A 19744-nucleotide genomic window follows, 5' to 3' on the forward strand; every position below is an offset into this window, starting at 1 on the left:
TCCATTTTCAAATCGCACATGCTTATCCTTTTACATTTTATTTTATCGACAGTTATCCGGATTTCAAGCTCCTCTCTACACGTGTTGATTTTCTTCCTTTTTTACCGGATTGAACCGTCTCCAACCGGTAACCTCTTTTCACCTATTTAAGGGTTTTATCCACAAGATTTTCTTCTTTCATCATTCATCCTCTCTCTCTTAATCTTCGTCTGCTACTTCCCAGTTCTGTTGCTGTTGTATTGATTTCTTCTGCTATTTTTTTTCTATCATGAATCCCGAATCAAGGTTCGTTTCTTTTGTTCATTATAATTATTGATTTTAACCATTACTTATTATTATTATTATATGGTCTGATTCTCATACTTTCGCAGAAAATTAGTGCTCTTCGAATTATGCAAAGACCCAATTCTTCTTCAAGTGAAAATAAAGAAATGCAAAAGAAGAAACCCAGCATCGATAATGAACCTCAAAATAAGGAATCTCACAAGAGGAAGACTTCGCATAATAAAGAAGTAAGAAATACTCTACTGTCTCTAAACAATATTGTTGCCTCTATTTCTTATCTTCTTTATTTTCACAGGCTTCTGATGCTGAAATAGTTGATGGTAAAAAACAGAAAGTTAAAAAGTCTCGCAAACCCGTACCTCTCTCTTCAAATCTTTCTATTTTAAATTTTACTGCTGTAGATGTTGTTCTTGTATCTACAGTTCAACCTTCGCACACTAATCCTCCTATTACTCCAACAATAAGTCAAATTCCTAAGAAAGATGTTTCTGTTACCCATACACTTTTCCAAGGCCCTGAGAAGAATGTTCTTCCTACTCCTTCACCAACAAATCCTCCTATAGATGAGAATTCTTTTATTACGTATGACGAGATTTTTAAAGATTCTCCTGTGAATAAGGAGTTTTCTCTTAGCCAAATCCTGAAAAATACCCCCCTGTTGCCTCTGCGAATCCGTCGCATCAAATTTTTCCTTCACCCATTAGCTCTAGATGTCATCCGAACCTTCCTCAAGATAAATCTACCATCCGAACAACTTCTACTACTCCTCCTTCTCTTTCCTTATTGGATTCTCTTCCTTTGAATAAAAAGGGTTTGGATAGCGTAAAATTGGCTACTCAAACTCTTTCCAATATTATCAACTCTTCCCAATCTTTAACCGATGATCCTTCCAAACTTCGCTCATGTTCTGCCTTAAGTCAGCTTCTTCGGGGATTTACTGTTGACAAGGCTTCGCGAGATGAGGTCCTTTCTCAAATTGACCCGAGTTTCCACGTCGCTCTAGACTTTTGGTAATTATCCTTCACACCTTAACTTTTATCTTCTTTAGTGACATTTCCAAGTACTAATCTTTATCTTTTTCTCTTTAGGAATCTCATCGTCCTATGATGTTAGATGAAAACCATTTTGAGTCTAGTTGTTCTCAATTGGAACTCTCGCGGAAAAATATTTCTTTGGAAAAAGAAATACAAAGATTGAGAGGGGAACTTCAGATTTCAAATTTTGAGGTTGAAAATCTTCGCAGCGATAATCAGAAACTTAGAGGTATTTATTTTTATCTTTGAGTCACTTATCGTATTTTTTACTTTTTCGTATACGTTCATTTTTATAAATTTCTTCATGCATTTGTTAAGATTTAAACAAGAAGCGAACGAATGAGAGATATGAATTTCAATTCCTTGCCGAAGATGCCCAAGCGAATAACGAAGTTACAGTCTCAACTAAATCAATTAGATCATCAATATTCATATGCACATAATCAGATTGACCATATTTCCCATGAAAATGACCTTCTCACTCAAAAAATCGATTTTCTTAGCGATCAAATATCTTATTTTTCTAAGTTATCACACGACGCTGAGTTACTTCATCAAACCTTATCATAAGAGAACCACACCCTTTCTAGGGAAAAACTGTCTTTTTCAAAGAAAGAAGCAATGTTTTCACAACAGTATTCAATTCTTCATGAAATAAATGAAAACCAAGCGCGAACTCTTCGCGTAAAAAAGGAGAAGTACGAGACTTCGCTTAAAGATCTGAGTCCCCAAAATGAGAAATTAATTCAGAATAATATAAATCTTTCTGTGAAGAAGAACCAATTTCAAGAACAATATGGCCAGCTGAAGAATTCTTATGATGTTCTTAAGAAAAAGAACAAATCTCTTTCTTTTGAAGAAAAGAAAATTCGCTCTCGTCTCAGTGGTTCAGTTGGTGATGGATTTGATAAGTCCATGGAAAGTATGAAGGACAATACCCTTGCTTTTTCCAAATTCATCCAAGGTAGTCGGCTAGAGTTGACCACCTCATGATAATTTCTCAGCATTTTTTTTCTACTTGTAGATTCTGAAGCATCGAACCAGTCTGTTGTCGCTCAACTGAACTCTGAATTATCCAAAGTTCGCAAAGAGTATGCTAATCTGGAATTATCTCGTGGTAATCTCGAGCTTCTTCTTTCTGCGTCTTGAAACAGAGCACGAAGAAGGTTTGCATTCTAGAAGAATTTTCTAGAGATAAATGCTAGAAATCTTGAAAGGGCTGCTATTCGCAAAGGCCACTCTAGTGCTCAATATGTTATTGATGGGATTCTTTCTATCAATTCTCTTCCAGCAGTAAAACTCCCCGCATGCAATGTGGGTGCAGATGAAGAATATCCTGAACCAAATAGCGATTTTGACTTTTTAAGCGATGATGAGAAGGATCAAGGTGATGAAGAAATTCAACAAGAAGAAGAGAAATCTACTAATGATGCCGGTATTGAGATTGAAAATCCTGAGCCCAGCGCTAAAGTATGATGTTACTGTTTGATCATTCTTGATTTATGTTCTTTATTTTGATGTTTTTTGGTCCTTCGCACCCCCTTTAGACTTGTTTGTTGCAAGGAAGATAATACATTGTTATTTTAATTCCCATACTTGCCTCTTATTATATTTCTTGTAAGAAACAATTGTGCGAATTTATCAGTAGTTTATTTAATTTATTTGGGAGGTCTTATACTTCCTTCCTATGTAAAGGTCTTATTTTACCCCATTTTTGGTGTGACAAGATCGCAGGAAGTCTTTGTATTTTAGTACATTGACCCATTGATCTCATCTTCTCTTTTTTGCTTGTATTATTTCCTTTTCAGGTATTTTGCATAAATGTCACAAGTCTTAATACCCCATGAGTAAAAGCCTTGCGATATTTACGTCTTTCGACACAATTCAGCTCCCTAATGGAGGTGCCGTCCTTATCTTCCCCTATGGTGCCCCTTCAAGGAAGCTTACATCTATCTGGTTAAGATTATGGCTCTTCCCATCCGGCTTTTCAACAACCAACTGATTTCGCAATCTCGCATACACTACCTATAGGGTTTATGGAAGAAAGATTGCACCCTAAGTGGGGTATCTTCGGAACGAGTGCATCATAGTCAGGACTTGTCAAGAGTGGCAAGGTACGCCCCAGACGTCCCGGGCACTCTTTACTCAACCGTGTACCTCGGCGCCCTGATCGAGTTTCTGCACTCCTTAGGAGAGTCTTTCTCAACTTCCGCTCTAAATCTAAGATTAGTATCTTAGACTGAAAATTTAAGGTATCTCTCCCGGATGGGCATTATCGTTTAATTCTCACCCCAAATCTCCACAATTCAAGTTCTGGGGTCGGTGTAGCCTTCCCTTGAGTCATGCCTTCTAGGTCTTTCCAATTATGATGTGCGTTAGGTCTTAGTATTTTGCCTCTTGCATGTGAGAGAACTAGGATGCACACCATATTTGGATTCCTAACCAATCTGATAATAAATATCATTTTCTGTAGCCTTTTATAAAGGTCTTATTTCTGTTTTAATTAACTCTTTAGCGAATCATTCGCGCTACATTTCTATTCAAAAATATGAACTTTTAAAACTTTAACTGTTTATATATGCGAATTGATTCGCAAGTAACTATGGATAATATTTCTTCAAGAACTGTCTATTCCAAGGGCGATCCAACTTACGACCTGTATCTCGTCCTTCGGGATCCATTAATTCATAGGCTCCCTCTCCAACTATTCGTTTTATTATATAAGGTCCATCCCAGCTTTTCTCCAACTTTCCATCTTTTCCTCTTTGATAAATTGGAATTTCGCGTGGCACCAATTCGCCTGGTTGGAATTCTCTTATTTTAACCCGCTTGTTGTATTCTCGAGCTAGTCTCTTTTGATAATTTTTCATATTCTGCAAAGCGACTTCCCGTACTTCCTCCAAATCATCCAACTTTGTTAAAATCAAATCTGCACTTAAATTCTTTTCCCAAGCTTCTCTCTTTGTGGTAGGGATGATCACTTCTGTTGGTAGTACTGCCTCGACTCCATATGTCAGACAAAAGGGCGACATTCCTGTTGCTTCTCTCCTTGTAGTTCTGTAAGCCCATACTACATTATGTACTTGTTCGCACCATCACTAGTCCAAAATCAGGATTTTAGTACACTTGGAATTCGCTGAAAAAGACAGTTTGTGTTTGTCGTTAAATATATTACAGTTGGGTTCTGTCGAATAATTTGCATCTGGTAACCGACACCATCAGTCTGTCATTTACACCATGTTTGTTTACTCCTGACTCATCTGAGTCGTCTGGATCTGAATCATCTGCATCTGAGTGAAATCACCTGACTCATCTGAATCTGAGTCGATATGTTTGTTTTGAGTCAGATCTGACTCATCTGACTCGGAAATAAGTAAGTCAGTGGTTTGGTCCCATGAATCAGGGGTATTTTGTTACCTGACTCAAATGAGTCCGAGTCAGGGGTTATGTCTGAGTCAGAGATCGAGTCAGATCTGACTCAAAATGGAAAACAAACGGTCTGACTGCTGACTCGGTCCGAGTCAGGGGTTGACTCAGATTCAGACGCCAAGTCAGCTGCAAACAAAGTAGTTCTTAATCTGGTTTCTATTTACCCCGTTCCCTTTTAAAAGTTCCACCCAAAAGATAAAAATAAGTAATTAAAACCAATCTACCCCCGTTCTCTTTCATTCATTTTATACCTTTGATAAAAATGATCTTACGGCCAACTCCTAGAAACAGAAACTACTCGAGTCAAGACTGAAAACATAACTGCCTCCGCAATCTACTCCATCGTGGTTTTATCAAAGATGGAACCTTCCCATAATCTTTCTCTACTGAATTTTCTGATATTCATTTTCTCATATCATCAAACATGTCGAAGTCTACCAACCGGTGGATAGATCGAGACTCGAAATCAGTAAGGATATTATGATTGGTATAATCATCTGATTCATCTTACTTTTTTTTATGAAATTCTAATTAAATTGAGGGTTTTCTTATATGAGATCGTTCCTTCTTGTTTATATTTGATTTGAATTAGGTACAACGATCTGTTGGTTTTATGAGATTTAGGGTTTTCAATATTTTGGGTTTAGAAATTGTAAGAAGATGAAACCCCGAAAATCAAGAGTTTGCTATTATAACCCTTCTTTTGATTGAAATGTTATGAATATTTGTTGATTTGAAATGATGATTTGAGTTCTGATTTGAAATAGTTATCAGACCCCTAAATCCAGAATCTTCATATAACAGATGAACTCTCATATTCCAGCGCTAGCTCCTCCTACCCTAAATCAGTTCGTACTATACGTCAGGAAGCAAAAGAACCATTTGTCTAATGAGATTTACCATGTCCCAATACTATGAATATGATTTAAACATTGGGTTTGTATCTAATTTGTGTCTGCAGGGAAGGACTTTATTTGGGTAGTCTCAAGAGTGCAGCCTGCACCTAATCCGCATCAGTTGCAAGACGCACAAATTTACTGCTTGACAAAATGCCTGAAACACCAGGTTAGTATGAGCAGATTTTCCATGTACTCTGCGGGCTATTGACAACTATTTTAGAGCTTGGGATTAGGAAACATGGGGTTTTGGCTTGTGGGGAATTAGAATTTGAAGCCGTAGAAATCAGATTTGCCATCTTTGCATCATAGAAAGAGATACTTTGCGGAACTTGGGTTTGTCAAAGATTTGGGTTTACAACAGTGATGTTTTTGGAATTTGAAGTTAAACTCCCTTTCTTGCATATTTTTTATTGGAGGATGTTCTTAAGTTTAATTTAAAAATGTTGTCATTTTTAATTTAATTCCAAAATGATGTCATTTTGATATTTGTATAAGAGCCTAACTATGGAAAATATATCTCCCTATTTGATAGAATTATTGGGCCAAATCCAGATGCCAGGACGATAAACATGGACCCTGCGCATAAAGTCCATTTCTTATCTACTCAAACAGGTTTGTGACATACAAGTTTAAGATGCAGCTTATACATCTGTTGTACAGATTATATGATAGGCTTGAAATAAGAGGGGAAGGCTAATGATGGAGGTAGAGGACGGTGAACATGCAAAGAAAAATGAACGGATGAGAATGCCTGCAACAGAAGGGATTAGCATATTAATGCTCATTGACCAGTGAAACAGAGGTATGCCTCATGTGCTTCTTCGAGTATGTGGTCCGTTTTTGATGAAATCAATAATGAAATTAACCAATTATATAAGCATCTACAGTGACATAGTTTGTTATTTCACCAGCCGAATGCACCAATTTTACAGAATTAGAAAGCCTCAATTGTATTTTATAGATAGCTACTAAGATAAGTGATCTGACTTGTATGCATATTAATCTACTACGGAAATACCGTTGACTTTCTGCCAACGAATCCAAGCACTTGTATGTTGATTCATCAATTTGTGTTTTTAATAGTCTTTGCTCTAATTTATAGTGAATTATGGATGATAACTCCTGGTCTCCAAGTAACGGATCTCATAGCTTTGGATCACTACGCGATCATGACTTTGTTGGTTCCCAAATCTACCATCTCTTTTTTGCTAAAATTAATATTATTGTTTTAATAGGTGTTTGGACGTGATGAAAAGGGCTGCGTTCGTGCGATGTGTGGCGAGGCATCGAAGACAGAAATACATACTTGCTTCTGCAGCTTGTAGGCGAACAATTACGTATGGAGAAATTGAAAAATCAAGATCTTCAAACTCAGCTAAATATTTTAGAGGAAAGAGTTAATGTTTTTGAGGCAGGAAGGCAGGACAACAATACTGCTTAATCATCCTCTGCTGCTCCACAACAGGTATGGCATGTTTGTTTTAATTGTTCTAGCCTTATGACATTTTACTAAGTAGAATAACAGGTTTTCAATTTCTTTCATTGGCCTGTAGCATAATTGATGTGACACTTTTACGTTGATATGACAAATGCATGATATATATGACATGCAAACTTGACCTTTTATGTACATTCTTTTCGAAGCATCATGTCTGTTTGTTGATACAGCTAAGAAGTTTCATATTGTTTTCTGTTTTCTGAATTCTACATTCCTATCTAGGCTAGAGTACTGGATTCTATATTTGTTTGTATAATTTTCGTTATGTATAATAATTTTGGTCCCATATTGCTGGTGGACAGTATCTAGTAATTGGATGCGTCTTGTCGAATTTAAAGAAGAAGGCAGTTGCAGTTGGACGTGTTAAATTCAGACCACCACCAAATACTGAAAATTATGAAGTCCTTATCGATGAAATTGCTGATGGCCATATGAAACTGTGTTGGAGATGGGACAATTGGACATATTGATCTTGGTGAGATGATTGAATGGCTAAAGCAATACGTAAATGGTGCACTTGGATGTTAAATCGTATTGTTTTATTTTTTATGTTATGTTGTAAATGAAGTAACTTTTGTTGTTGATTCAGAGATGTTTGGGTTGTTAATTTGTTAACAGAAACCAAAATTAATTTTAATAGAATGGGTTGCAGTTGCTTACAAAATTCAGATGTTGGCTTGTCGGTGTAGTCTTAATCTAAAACAGTAACGGAAAAAAACAAGGGAAAAAAATTTCTTAGATGCTGAATCAGATTCAGCTGGAACTGACTCACCTGAACTAGGTTTGGTTGAATCACTTATTATAGAATTTCTACAATAATAATCAGTCGTTATTTTTAGACAGAAGTTATTCGTTGTAATTTTTGGACAAGAACGAACCGTCCTATAATAAATAGTACACCAAAAATATGACAGATTTTAGGACAGATCATATTTGTCATATAACTCCATTTTCGACAGTTTCAGCATGTCCTAATTTCTGTGTTTTGGACTAGTGCATCCGTTATTGTGGCCTTCTAATTTTTTCTTCAGATTGTCTGCGATTATTTTGTTCGTAGCTTCTACTTGTCTGTTACTTTGAGGATACAAAGGAGTAGATTTGCCACTCTGAATTTTGAATGCATTGAGCAGCATTTTTATATTCTCGCCTTCAAACTGCTTCCCATTATCAGACATCAATTGTGCAGGAATACCAAATATGCATATGATATTTTCAAAAATGAATTTAAATATGTCTTTATCGCGAATATGTTGAACTGCTTTCACTTCTGCCCATTTAGCGAAATAGTAAGTTGCGACTATTAAGAATCTTTTTTGTCACGTTCCTGGTATAAATGGCCCAACAATATCTATTCCCCATTTCCCAAAGGGCCACACATTTGTCGATGTATTAAGCATAGCCCCAGGTGCATGTATCTTCTTGCCATGACGTTGACATTCTTCGCATCTCCTCGAAACTTGTTTTGCATCTTCATGCATATATGGCCAGAAATAGCCCTGTATTTTTGCTCTATATCCAAGTGATCTTCCTCCACTATGGTTTCCAGCATCGCCATAGTGCAATGCCTTTAGAATTTCGATTCCCTCCGTTCGCGTAAGACATCTAAGTGAAGGTCCAAGAAATGATCTCCTATAAAGAATAATTCATAATTTGTCGCACGGCTCTTTAAGTTGTGCGCTTCTAATATTTTCTTCGGCAATTCTCCCTTCTCTAGATAAGAGTGTATCTCAGTTCTCCAATCCTTTTCCTCGCTCACGTTTTCTTCTTGTATATCGTCTATGATCATCACATATGTTTGCACTTCTTCACTCTTTTATATAGATGGTAACAAAAATGTTTGTATTTTTATGTCCCTTGCAACTGGATCTACTAACATTGATGGTATGAACGCAAATGCATCCGAAATCCTGTTATCTTTTCTTCCTATGTGTCTCCAACTTATTTTAGGAATTTGCACTACTAAATCTGTAATCAGTCTCCTATATTTTTGCAAAAGTGGTTCATTAGTACTATATGTGCCTTCTATCTGACGAATTACCAGCTGAGAATCACTAGTTATTCGCGCATCCTCAATTTTCATTTCAATTGCTAATCTTAGTGCATGAACAACCGCTTCATATTCAATTTCATTATTTGTGGATGCGAAGTCTAATCTGAAAGAATAAGCCATTTTCGTCCCCGTTGGCGAAATGAATACAATACCAATTCCATTGCCTTCTCTATTGGAGGATCCATCCACCAAAATCTCCCATCTGTTTGAGTTTCGCTCAGTTAATAAATCATTAGGATTTCCATGTTCGTCATCCACCTCCATTATTTCTTCTACATATTCATCTTATTCTACTGGAAATTCTGCGAGCAATTCTGCTATAACTTGAGACTTTGGCGAAGATAAAATTTCATAGCCGATGTCATAATTTCCTAACTGTGCGTTCCACCTTTCTATTCTTCCCGACCTCTTCGAATTCTTCATTGCATTTTCAATTGGTACTCTTGTTAATACTTTAATCTTGTGGGCTTGAAAATAAATGCGGAATTTTTCTGATATTTGAATAATTTTGATATTTGAATAATTTTTTTAATGGTGAATGATGCATATACCAGTGCGAGAATCATTTTTTTGATATTTGAATAATTTTTCTATGCGCAATTATAGGTTTTGCTTATATAATATATTGGTTTCTCCACACCTTCCTCCGATCGTAATAATACTGCACTTACTGCATGGGATGTTGATGCTAAGTACAATAATAGTTCTTCTCCTTGTTTCGCCTTTTGCATAATGGATAGGTTCACCAAATAATCTTTTATGCTTTGCAATGCTTTATCACATTCCATTGTCCATTCAAATTTGGTTCCCTTTTTTAGTATAAAAGATTATTTGGTGAACCTATCCATTATGAAAATTTGAATCTTATGTGGTGGATCGTAATAATATTCTTCTCCTTGTTCCGAAGATCTCGCAATGAACCTTCCCAACGATGCTATCAATCCATTCAATTTTTGAACATCCTTGACTGTTGCAGGTGGTGGCATATCTCTGATTGCTTGGAATTTTTCTGGATCCACTTGTATTACCTCCTTAGATATAATATAGCCTAGGAATTTTCCTGATGCTACACCAATTATACATTTTTCTGGATTTACCTTAATATTGAATGTTCGCATTTGCTCAAATATTTCTCGCAAATCATCAACATGGTCTTTCACCTCTTTGCTTTTAATCAGCATATCGTCTACAAAACTTCCAGTGTTTTATGGATCCATTTTTCAAATAATTTTTGTACCATTCTTTGATACGCCGCACCAACATTCTTCAATCCAAACGGCATTTTCGTGTAACAATATAAACCTCTCGGTGCGAAGAAAGCAGTGTGTTCTTGATCTTCTTCTGCTAATGAAATCTGATTATAGCCTTTGTACCCATCTAACATCGTGACTCTATGATTCCCTGACGCAGACTCCACCATTTGGGGTATGTCGCGTAGAGGGAAGTTATCTTTCGGGCATGCTTTATTTAGATCTGTAAAATCCATACAGATCATAATTCCGTTGTTCTTTTTAGGTACCACCACCATATTTGCTATCCATTCTGGATATTTTGCTTCTCTAATAATTCCTGCATCCAGCATCTTTTGTAACTCTTCTTTGATTTTAGGATGATAATCAGTTGCAATATTCCTTATTCTTTGCTTGAATGGTTTTACATTATTCTTAATGTCTAATCTATGACGTGCGACAGATGGATCTATTCCTGGCATTTCATCCATACTCCATGCGAAAATATCACTATATGCTCGCAGAATGTTTATTGTTTTTTCTTCTTCTTCTTTACCCATTTTGGTTCTGATTCTTAATATTTTTTGTTCTTCTTCAGTTCCTATATTTATTTCTTTTGTTGGTTCTGCTGCGGTAAAATTCGCCTTTGGTTCACCCATAGGTGTTGGTTCCTTCATTTCTTTAATTCGTTCACCTTCCTCAGTTGGTTCTTCACCTGGTATTCATTTTCCTTCTTTTGCTCTTATCATGTATATTTGAAACTCCTCTTCTTTTCTTTGTTCTTTCGCTTTTCTCCATCTATCCTTTCGTTTCTTTGCTCGTCCTTCGTAATTTCGCACATCTATTTGATTGCAAGTATTCACAGCCTTAACGTCTCCTCTGATTTCACCTATACCGCTTGGAATTGTAAATCTGATACATTGATGTAATGTTGACGCAACTGCCTTTAATCCATGTACCCGTGGTCTCCCCAACAGCATGTTGTATGGTGACTCAATGTCAAGCACACACGGTGTTATCTTAGTTTCGATCTCTCCCAGTAATATTCGCATCACGATCTCTCCCTTTGGCTTTGTAATTGCTCTATTGAATCCATGAATATTATATGATGCGGGTGTAATTTCTTCATCTTTGTATCCCACTGTTTTAAATGTGCGATAAGATAATATAACAACTGCACTTCCTGTATCTATCAATGTCTTATCAATCGCCAATCCTTCAAATGTCCTCTGTTGTGCAGTAACGTTTTCTCGCTCGACTGTATCTATAATTCTACCTTCATCGTTTCAATTTTATTTCCTTCATGATTTCTTTTATGAATTTTCCCGGTTACCGTCGCTTGGAAATCTGCCTCAGAAATTGATACATTAGTTATGTTATGACACTGTATATCTCTGCCTCTTTCTTGAACTGGTATGATTCTTGTTGTCTTCATTAGTCTTTTATGATTCTTCCTTAATTTCTCTTTGAATTTCAGATCTATTATCAGGATTTATCATCCAGAGCTGTTTCTAGCGCCAAAAATGTAGTCGCAAGAAATCTTACAACTACACTCCACTTAACCTAATTGTTTTTCTATGTAATCATCATGGGAAATTATCTTATTGATTGAATATATTCAGATTATTTACAAATTGATGGAAACTTACAATAACACTTTTGTAGACTAAACTCATTTTCTCTCTCTTACAATCTCTCTTACAAGACTTGTCTTAGAATCCCCCTACAAGACAACTACTCTCTCCTTTATATAGGGTTTTACATAGTGGATGACAGCTAAGAATTCCTTTATTTTCGGGATCTTTGTGCGACATGTTCGCTCATATACAATCGCTCATCTTCGCATATCTTACATCTTCGCATAACTCCTCACACTTTACCCGTGACTTTCCTGACATCATCTGATGTGACATCTCAATTTGTTGTGTGCGATACTCTTCGCATATGTTGTGTTTTTCACTTCGCGTAGTTACTAATATGTGCGATATTTAACTCCTACAGGCTCTAATGGTTCTCAAACCCCTTGAAATTTCTCTTTATCTCTTGTTTGCTTCTACAAAGCAAGAATAAATTTTGGTCCCCTGCCGCATCATAAGCACAACAAGAGAAGTAGTGGTGAGCGCGGTGTCATGAACGTCTGCAAGTTAGATATCATTAAGCATGTCATCTTCATAGGCAATATTAATTAATATCTGTTGGATGATGAAAAATTAAGATCGATCCATCTGTCTTATAATCAGAAGACGAGACAGTGTCTCCTATAACTCCTAGCTCTTCACACTCAAGAAAACCATCATCAAGTCCTGAAATTATGTTTGAATCAGTTATTTGTTTTCTTCCCTCTATCATAAGATCAAAATCTTCGTGAAGCGAACGAATTGCCCACATTGCTTCAGAACCATCTTTCACATATATTTCTTTAACCTTTGATGTTTGGACTTGCATTACCTTACGTTTAAAATAGTCTATCAATTTATCGTCCAGCAACTTTTGTCCAATATTATAGTCAATAGATTCACTGGACGATGAGCTAGTGGGCAAAAGAAACCTTATAACAGTAACAAAGACGCACGGATGATGGATCATATTCGTTGCGAAACTCAATGCTGCTCGATCATCAGGACCGCCGAAAAAGAGTACAGTCACATTGAATGGCATATCTGGCGAGATACTAGTAATCTTAGCTTGATGATTGTTACCTTCAATTAGGATCCCAACTTTGCAAGGCGAGATTCCTAGCAAGTTTTGAAATAGGATTTTAATATTGCGGTTTGAAATAGCTGGCCTGCCCAAATCATTTCTCAAACTGGTTGTATCTTGTGGGTGAAAAGGAAATATTACAAGAGAAGTCTTCTTATCTACTGACATGGTGCATATATCATTGTGCATTGAAGCATAAGGAGAGGTGGTAGAGTAGGGTTCAATCGTGACAACCTTATGGTTCCATTGTTGTAATTTTTCGAAGGCACTGATGATCCTATCAGTTTCGTTTGGTTTTGCTGTGGAAGAACGTTCTCTCAGTGGGTGGGCTGTAAGGAGAGAAGAAGAACGACCCACAAGCTCAATGAGATGGAGGATAGAGACCTTGAGGGGGTAGATTTTGGTAGGATTCAAGGCTTCAAGAAGTGTGATAATAGCTGGAACATCATCTTGGGTATGGACACACACAAGTACATGCAAGCCTAATGAGTTGGAACGCGAAACCATATTCCTTCTTTTGTCGGCTAGAAATTTCAGTGAGGGATCGTACAGGTAATTCACCAGTGGTGTAACGACTGCTGCTATCACCACAAATGCCAACACTATGACTGTATTCATCCCGAGATCAGTTACCTGAACAATGATCAGATGTGATTAAGCCATTAAGAACTCTAAAAACATTGCACAGTTACCTACTTTATCCTCTACCCAGCAATTAAGCATGATAATCTCGACAATGCCTTTTAAATTCACGATGAGTCCAAGCAAGAAACCATCTTTCCTAGACACTCCAAAATAACGTACACCTGCGAACATAATCCCAACAATCTTCCCAATGAAACAAAAAATCATGGTAATTACAGCACGCCATAAAAACTTTCGGCGAACTTGACGGATGTCTGTCCTCATTCCGACCATACCGATATTAAGAGGCATGAAGAATACAGTAATAAGGTAATCAAGCTTATGAACTAGGGCTGCCCCAAGTGGAGGACCATCAGGTAGAGCTAAACCTAGAAAGAAAGTCCCAACTGCAGGACTAAATCCAGCAAATTCACTAGCTAATCCACACAGTAGAACTGATATCATTATTAAAGAAATGTAAAGCTCTTTTACTGCACTCCCTTCAGGTGTAGTCTTTACCACCCATAATGCTGCCGGCCTCGCAATCAAAAGTACATATATAATTAACCCAGAGAAAGATAACACTATTATAATTAATTCCGTTTTATGGTGATGCTTTAATATACTAGCGATTAAGATGCTAACTGACCTATATCTGAGTTCAGCATGTTAAGATCGTTAAGTATACAATGGACGGCGGGAAAAGATGTCATGCTGAACACAGTTGTTAATTTATCAGAATCAGAGCGGTTGAATAAAATGTCACCATTTTTATTTTTCTCATCTGGAAAAAAAGTGATTAGAAAATTTCTAATCGTGCCTCTAAATCCAAAAGAAAGGAAGTAACAACAGAATCCGATGACGTAGTGTCGCCTACTCGCTTTCTTTAATACTCCTGGATCCATTTGTAACCCAACTTTGAAGAGAAAAAACATGGAACTGAAATGAGCAAGTATGTCTAACACATCTATCCGTTCTGAGTTAAATGCGAATTGTGTAATCCCATACCTGACAAAGTTTCCATCTTTGTCTTTGCGATTTAAATCTGTTACAAATGGATAGCCTAAAACCCATGGACTGAAAAGTATACCTCCCTATGAACACAATGGCATGCCAAAACTGTTAATATACGTATAAATATATATATATATATATATATATATGCATGATCATGAGAAGAATTGAAGTATATGAACTTACTAATAATTGAGAAACAAAGATGGGTTGATTCAGCGGTGACAAGAGTTTATGAATAAAACGCGGCACAAGCGAAAGCGCAAGTATTTGCAAGGCTAGACTTGGTAGAGGATCATGTGAAAGCACATGACAGTTGATAAGTTATGGTGGGATATTCTGACGATACTTCTGGAAGATATCGAATTATGCTACAGATACCTTTGTATATATGCTTACCATATAAGCTAATGTATTCTGGATATTTTAGGTATTAAGTATCAATCAACATTGAATGTGATTGAATCCAATTGTAACACAGCTGTACACATATGTAATATCATTCCATTATAAGTACGATTTCTGTGACTCTTCAAAAGAGCATAGAGAACCATTATCTTACATGGTATAGAGCTTAGACTAGGTTCGATCCAATTTTATTTTAAGGGCAAATTAATAAAGTGTCCTGCTTCAAACCATATAATTAATAAACCGGCCAAGCTTTTAAATTCTTTTAGAAACTGGCCTTTCTGTTAGAGTTGACACCCGGGCCCACCAGATCGGTCAGCTGCGTTGAATAAGTCAAACTCGGTAGGAGAATTTACGACTGTGCCCTTGCCCATTTAAAGACGCGTGTGGTGTAATCTCGCACCACACTTTCTCTTTCCCCCTCGTTCTCTTCCTCCCTCGTTCTCTTCTCCTAGGGTTAGGTATTGAAGCTGTTTGAAAAGAAAAAGAGTCCTGATGTTATTGAAGTTGTTTTTGCTGAAGACATAGATGTTAGTGAAAGACCAGAGTGTATTTGGAAGAAAAGTTCTACATATTTAGGGATTCAAAGATAGTGGTGATACAGTGAAGATGAGGTACAAACCGGGATTGAAACAGTCTGAATCAAGGTAAGATTAACGAAACCCGTGACTTAATATATGATGAAAATCATTGTATTCATAGTTAATTGATTTAATTGATCGATTGATTTTTAGGGTTTCTGTTTTTTTTCCTTTGTAATTAGGGTTTATTTGAAACCAAATTTTTATTGTTTAATTGGGGTTTAATTTTCGTGATTGGGTGTAATATTGCTTAATTAGGTTTTCATTTGGTTTTCATAGGTTTATATCTGATTTTGTTTCATTTGTGTTGCAGTCAGTTCAAATTTAGGAATATCAGTGTATATGCGGAGCCAAAGAATGAGACTTTGGTATTTCCTGATTGCCATAGAGATGAAATAGAGTTGATGACACTTAAGTATATGGTGTATAAGGGTTTGTCTATGGATGTTAAAGAGAAGTTTAATTTATATTGGTTTAAGGAAGAATGTCCGCCACTGCCATTGTTAAACAATGATGATTTTGATAATTTTTGGGAGGATTCTTTTGTAAATGAGGATGGATGTATATGTTTGTGGATGGGGATGAAAGACACAGTGTTTGGGACTCCAAAGACTACACCAAAGAAGAAGACAGTTAGTAAGGGAACCACCCCTAGAAGATCCCCAAGGCTAAATAGTGTGGATAAATCAGTTGAAGGTGCATCAAGAAAGCTGAGTTTCATGGATGTGCCCATGTCCAAACATTCTCAGGCTAGTAGCAGTGGTTGCAGTCAGTCAAAAGCTACAAATGAAGTTAAGTTTGTTGAAGATGTGGACAATATTCAGCTGGAAAACACCAAAGAAGATGAATGTCACCCAATTGAGAATCCAGAAGCTCCTCCAGTATATGACAGTGATGAAGACATTGAATATGGGTCAGATGAAGAAGAACAAGAAGAGAAAGAAGAAGAAGAAGAAGAAGAAGAAGAAAAAGGAGAAAAAGAAGGCAAAGAAAAAGGTATATTTCATTTATAACTGATTTCATTTATTATAATTTGTAACTTATTATATGGTACTGATGTTGATCTTGAATGTGAAGGTAAGGATGTGGATGAAAGACCTGCTTACATGGATGACTTTGATGATGATTTTGGTCAGTACTGATGTTGATCTTGGAAGCTGTTGGTATAGTGTTTCCTGGCCATCACCACAGATACTGTTGGAGGTAACTTTCTTGTCTAACTTTGTTTCTTGTTTCTTTTGTTTGTCAGATCAGATAAAGACCTTATGTTAATTGCAATGTGTTAAAATGCAGACATTTATACAAAAATTTCAAGAAGGATTACAAGGGTCTTGAATTATACAGTTCTTTATGGAATGCAGCAAAAGCATACAAAGAAAAGCATTTTCAGGTTTGACAGTTCATAACAGTTCTTTGTTATTGGTTTTATGCACTATTTGACAGTCAAGTTAGCTAGTTTTTGATTGGCTGTGCAGGAACATTTTGACAATATTGTGAAACAGAGTGCTGCAGCTGGTGCTTATCTCAGTAGAGAAGATCCTGCTACATGGTCCAGGGCCTTTTTTAACCCTATTCACTGTTGTGAACATATGAACAACAATTTTTCAGAGTCTTTTAACAATATGATCAACAAGATGAGAAATAAACCAATTATAATGATAGGAATAATGTATGCTAACTTAGTGATGGGTACATGGTACAATAGGAGGACTGAATCTGCATCATGGGTAGATGGTAATTTGGTTCCTACTGCTGTTACATTGATTAAGAAAATGTTGGAATTTGTGACTGACTATGGTGTTGACCCTTGTGTGGCTGGAGAGTTATATATGGTGACTAGTCCAAAGAATTCTGTGTTCACAGTGAACATACTTGCCAAGACTTGCTCTTGTTTGCAGTGGCAGTTGAGGGGGTTCCCCTGTATGCATGCAGTGAGTGCATTGCATAGCATAAGGCCACAATGGAGAAAGTAAGATTTCTCTTTTTTTAAATCTGTACCTTGTCTCAGAACTTATTTATGCAATTTCTAGGCCTTAAATGTATCTAGCACTAACCTTTACATACTCTGCTTGAGCAGGTACTGCAGTCAGCCTTTGGCAACACCATCTTCTACTCCAGCTTCCACAACACCTATGAGTCTGCCATCTATAACACCATCTTCTACTCCACCCTCTACAATAAATAACCTTTATCAGAACTTCTTTGGCATTGGATCTGTATCTCAGAATATAAAACAAGGAAAGGGAAGGGGAAATGGAAATGCTAAGAAGAAATGATTTGAGATCCGTTTTCTGATTTTTTGTGTTTAAGAAGACAATATTTTTTTCTTTTTTAGACTTGAATTAATGCTGAATCAAAAGTGGATGGTTGTTTATTAGTACATTTGCAGGTTACATTTTCAGATTGTTGAGTTCCTTACATATAGCATTAAGTTGTAAACTTGAATGCATAATTCTGTTTTTTGCAGCAATGAAGACTTCATCTGAGACCCATTTAAAACCGTCACAATCTGTACAAGTGAGGTATGCTATGTTCTTGTTGTGTTCATTCTTGCAAAATTTCATCTCCATTTTTGATTTGCAGTGATCTTTGTTGCAGGTTTGATTTTGCAGTGGGCAGTTTTTGAAGCAATGACCAGATTCTCCGCAAGCGTAACAACCATTCTCTACTGGTAATTTCACCATCTTGCATTTGACAGGATCGATGGCATCGTCAAACCATTCAAAGTACTGACAGGTTGGAATTGAACACTTCAAAAACATTTTTTCGTTTGTTTCTTTTGCTTTTGAACACAATAGTTGCCTTATACCATTACATGGTATATATTTGCACCTGGAATAAATCCAAGGACATACCTTTGGATCATGAATTCCCTGTGCACAGATAGAACATGAAATTAGGGGTTGTTTTAATCTTAATCTTACCTTGCTGCTGCTACTGCTGCCTGGAGAGTTTACTTCATTTTGGCTCATGTCTTATTTATTTTTATTTTTTTGATCTGTTGAGTATGACAAATACTATGGTTCTTCTCTGCAGGGCCTAATTTATATGAATGAAGCTGAATCTGACCGTAACAAATCCAACCGTTACAAATCCGACCGTTGCAATGAGTCACTGAGTTGACTCGATACTGGTTTGGTTACGAACTCAGACGAGGGTTAAGTCGTCTTTTACCTAGCAGGTTAACTGCCACGTAGCCAGTTAACTACCTAAATCCGTTTTTTGAAAAAAACGGGATGGAAAATGTCAATATCGGCCAGTTTATATAAAGATTCAAAAAAACGGCCAGTTTCTTAAATATGGTTCAAAAAGGTGGTTACTTTATTAAAAAGCCCTTTTATTTTTACTTTGATTTTACCCTTTTTTTTTTCATTTCAGTATACATTTTCTACCCTAGCTAATGGGTTCTACCGATGATTCTACGGGTTCTACAAATGAATCTGTTATTGCTCTACCATCTAACATTCATCACTTGATTAATACAAAATTAGAACAGGATAATTATTTGCTATGGAAATCTCAATTTTTCCCTCTTCTCGAAGGTTATGGTCTTGAAGGGTATGTCGACGGATCTCTCTCTGCACCCTCAAAATTTCTTGCTGATAAGGTTACGCCTAATCCATCGTTTGTTGCTTGGCGTCGTCAAGATAAGATTATCACTAGTTGGTTACGTTCTTCTCTTTCACCCGGTGTGGGTCTTCTAGTTATTGGCCTCCAAACAGCTCGAGATATTTGGGTTTCTCTTGAATCTCGCTTTGCTTCCGCCTCTCGTGCACGCATTAATCAGCTGCAGCGTCAGTTACAAACTATACGCAAAGGTGGGTTGTCCATGAATGAGTTTTTTCTTCAAGCCAAGAAGATTTCTGACGATCTGGCGGCTTGTGGTGAGCCTTTTTCGGATGCTGCCGTCCAACAAATGTTGTTAGCTGGTTTGGATAGTTCTTATGACCCGATTGTTGCTACTTTGACAACCATTTCTGATCTCTCAATGGC

At 36.7% G+C, this 19744-nt stretch overlaps 2 protein-coding genes and 2 long non-coding RNA genes across 5 annotated transcripts; 3 read left to right on the top strand and 1 right to left on the bottom strand.

The window, feature by feature from the left end:
- Positions 1 to 5018: 5018 nt before the first annotated feature.
- On the top strand, positions 5019 to 7809 carry LOC113309484. Of its 2 annotated transcripts, none has more exons than XR_003340624.1 (5): positions 5019 to 5235; positions 5710 to 5813; positions 6180 to 6449; positions 6883 to 7112; positions 7448 to 7809. It is a non-coding gene; the product is annotated as an uncharacterized LOC113309484 (long non-coding RNA). The 2 variants fall into 2 exon arrangements; XR_003340623.1 differs by having other exon boundaries at positions 5019 to 5217.
- A 1496-nt stretch (positions 7810 to 9305) lies between these two features.
- On the top strand, positions 9306 to 12758 carry LOC113309188. The gene is made up of 2 exons (XR_003340435.1): positions 9306 to 11837; positions 12426 to 12758. It is a non-coding gene; the product is annotated as an uncharacterized LOC113309188 (long non-coding RNA).
- An 11-nt stretch (positions 12759 to 12769) lies between these two features.
- LOC113311415 (cation/H(+) antiporter 15-like) lies at positions 12770 to 14213 on the bottom strand. Its single transcript, XM_026560256.1, has 3 exons — positions 13821 to 14213; positions 12873 to 13757; positions 12770 to 12784 (listed from the first exon to the last, which is right to left on the bottom strand). The coding sequence occupies exons 1-3, from the start codon at positions 14211 to 14213 to the stop codon at positions 12770 to 12772; spliced, it is 1293 nt and encodes a 430-aa protein (XP_026416041.1).
- Positions 14214 to 16892: 2679 nt separating this feature from the next.
- LOC113311416 lies at positions 16893 to 17724 on the top strand. Its single transcript, XM_026560257.1, has 3 exons — positions 16893 to 16954; positions 17045 to 17141; positions 17227 to 17724. Exons 1-3 carry the CDS (start codon positions 16893 to 16895, stop codon positions 17722 to 17724), a joined length of 657 nt encoding a protein of 218 aa, XP_026416042.1.
- Positions 17725 to 19744: the final 2020 nt, after the last annotated feature.

This window comes from Papaver somniferum, chromosome 9, assembly GCF_003573695.1.
Source record: "Papaver somniferum cultivar HN1 chromosome 9, ASM357369v1, whole genome shotgun sequence".
Classification (NCBI taxonomy): Eukaryota; Viridiplantae; Streptophyta; class Magnoliopsida; order Ranunculales; family Papaveraceae; genus Papaver; species Papaver somniferum.

What these genes read in the sequence shown, in the direction of transcription:
- LOC113311416 (XM_026560257.1), top strand. Translation starts at nt 16,893, where the DNA reads ATGTTGATCTTGGAAGCTGTTGGTATAGTGTTTCCTGGCCATCACCAC. An exon ending in CACCACAGATACTGTTGGAG is followed by an intron (nt 16,955 to 17,044) that starts GTAACTTTCTTG and finishes GTTAAAATGCAG; the next exon opens with ACATTTATACAAAAATTTCA. An exon ending in ACAAAGAAAAGCATTTTCAG is followed by an intron (nt 17,142 to 17,226) that starts GTTTGACAGTTC and finishes TTGGCTGTGCAG; the next exon opens with GAACATTTTGACAATATTGT.
- LOC113311415 (XM_026560256.1), bottom strand. Translation starts at nt 14,213, where the DNA reads ATGATATCAGTTCTACTGTGTGGATTAGCTAGTGAATTTGCTGGATTT. An exon ending in ATTGCTGGGTAGAGGATAAA is followed by an intron (nt 13,758 to 13,820) that starts GTAGGTAACTGT and finishes ATCATTGTTCAG; the next exon opens with GTAACTGATCTCGGGATGAA.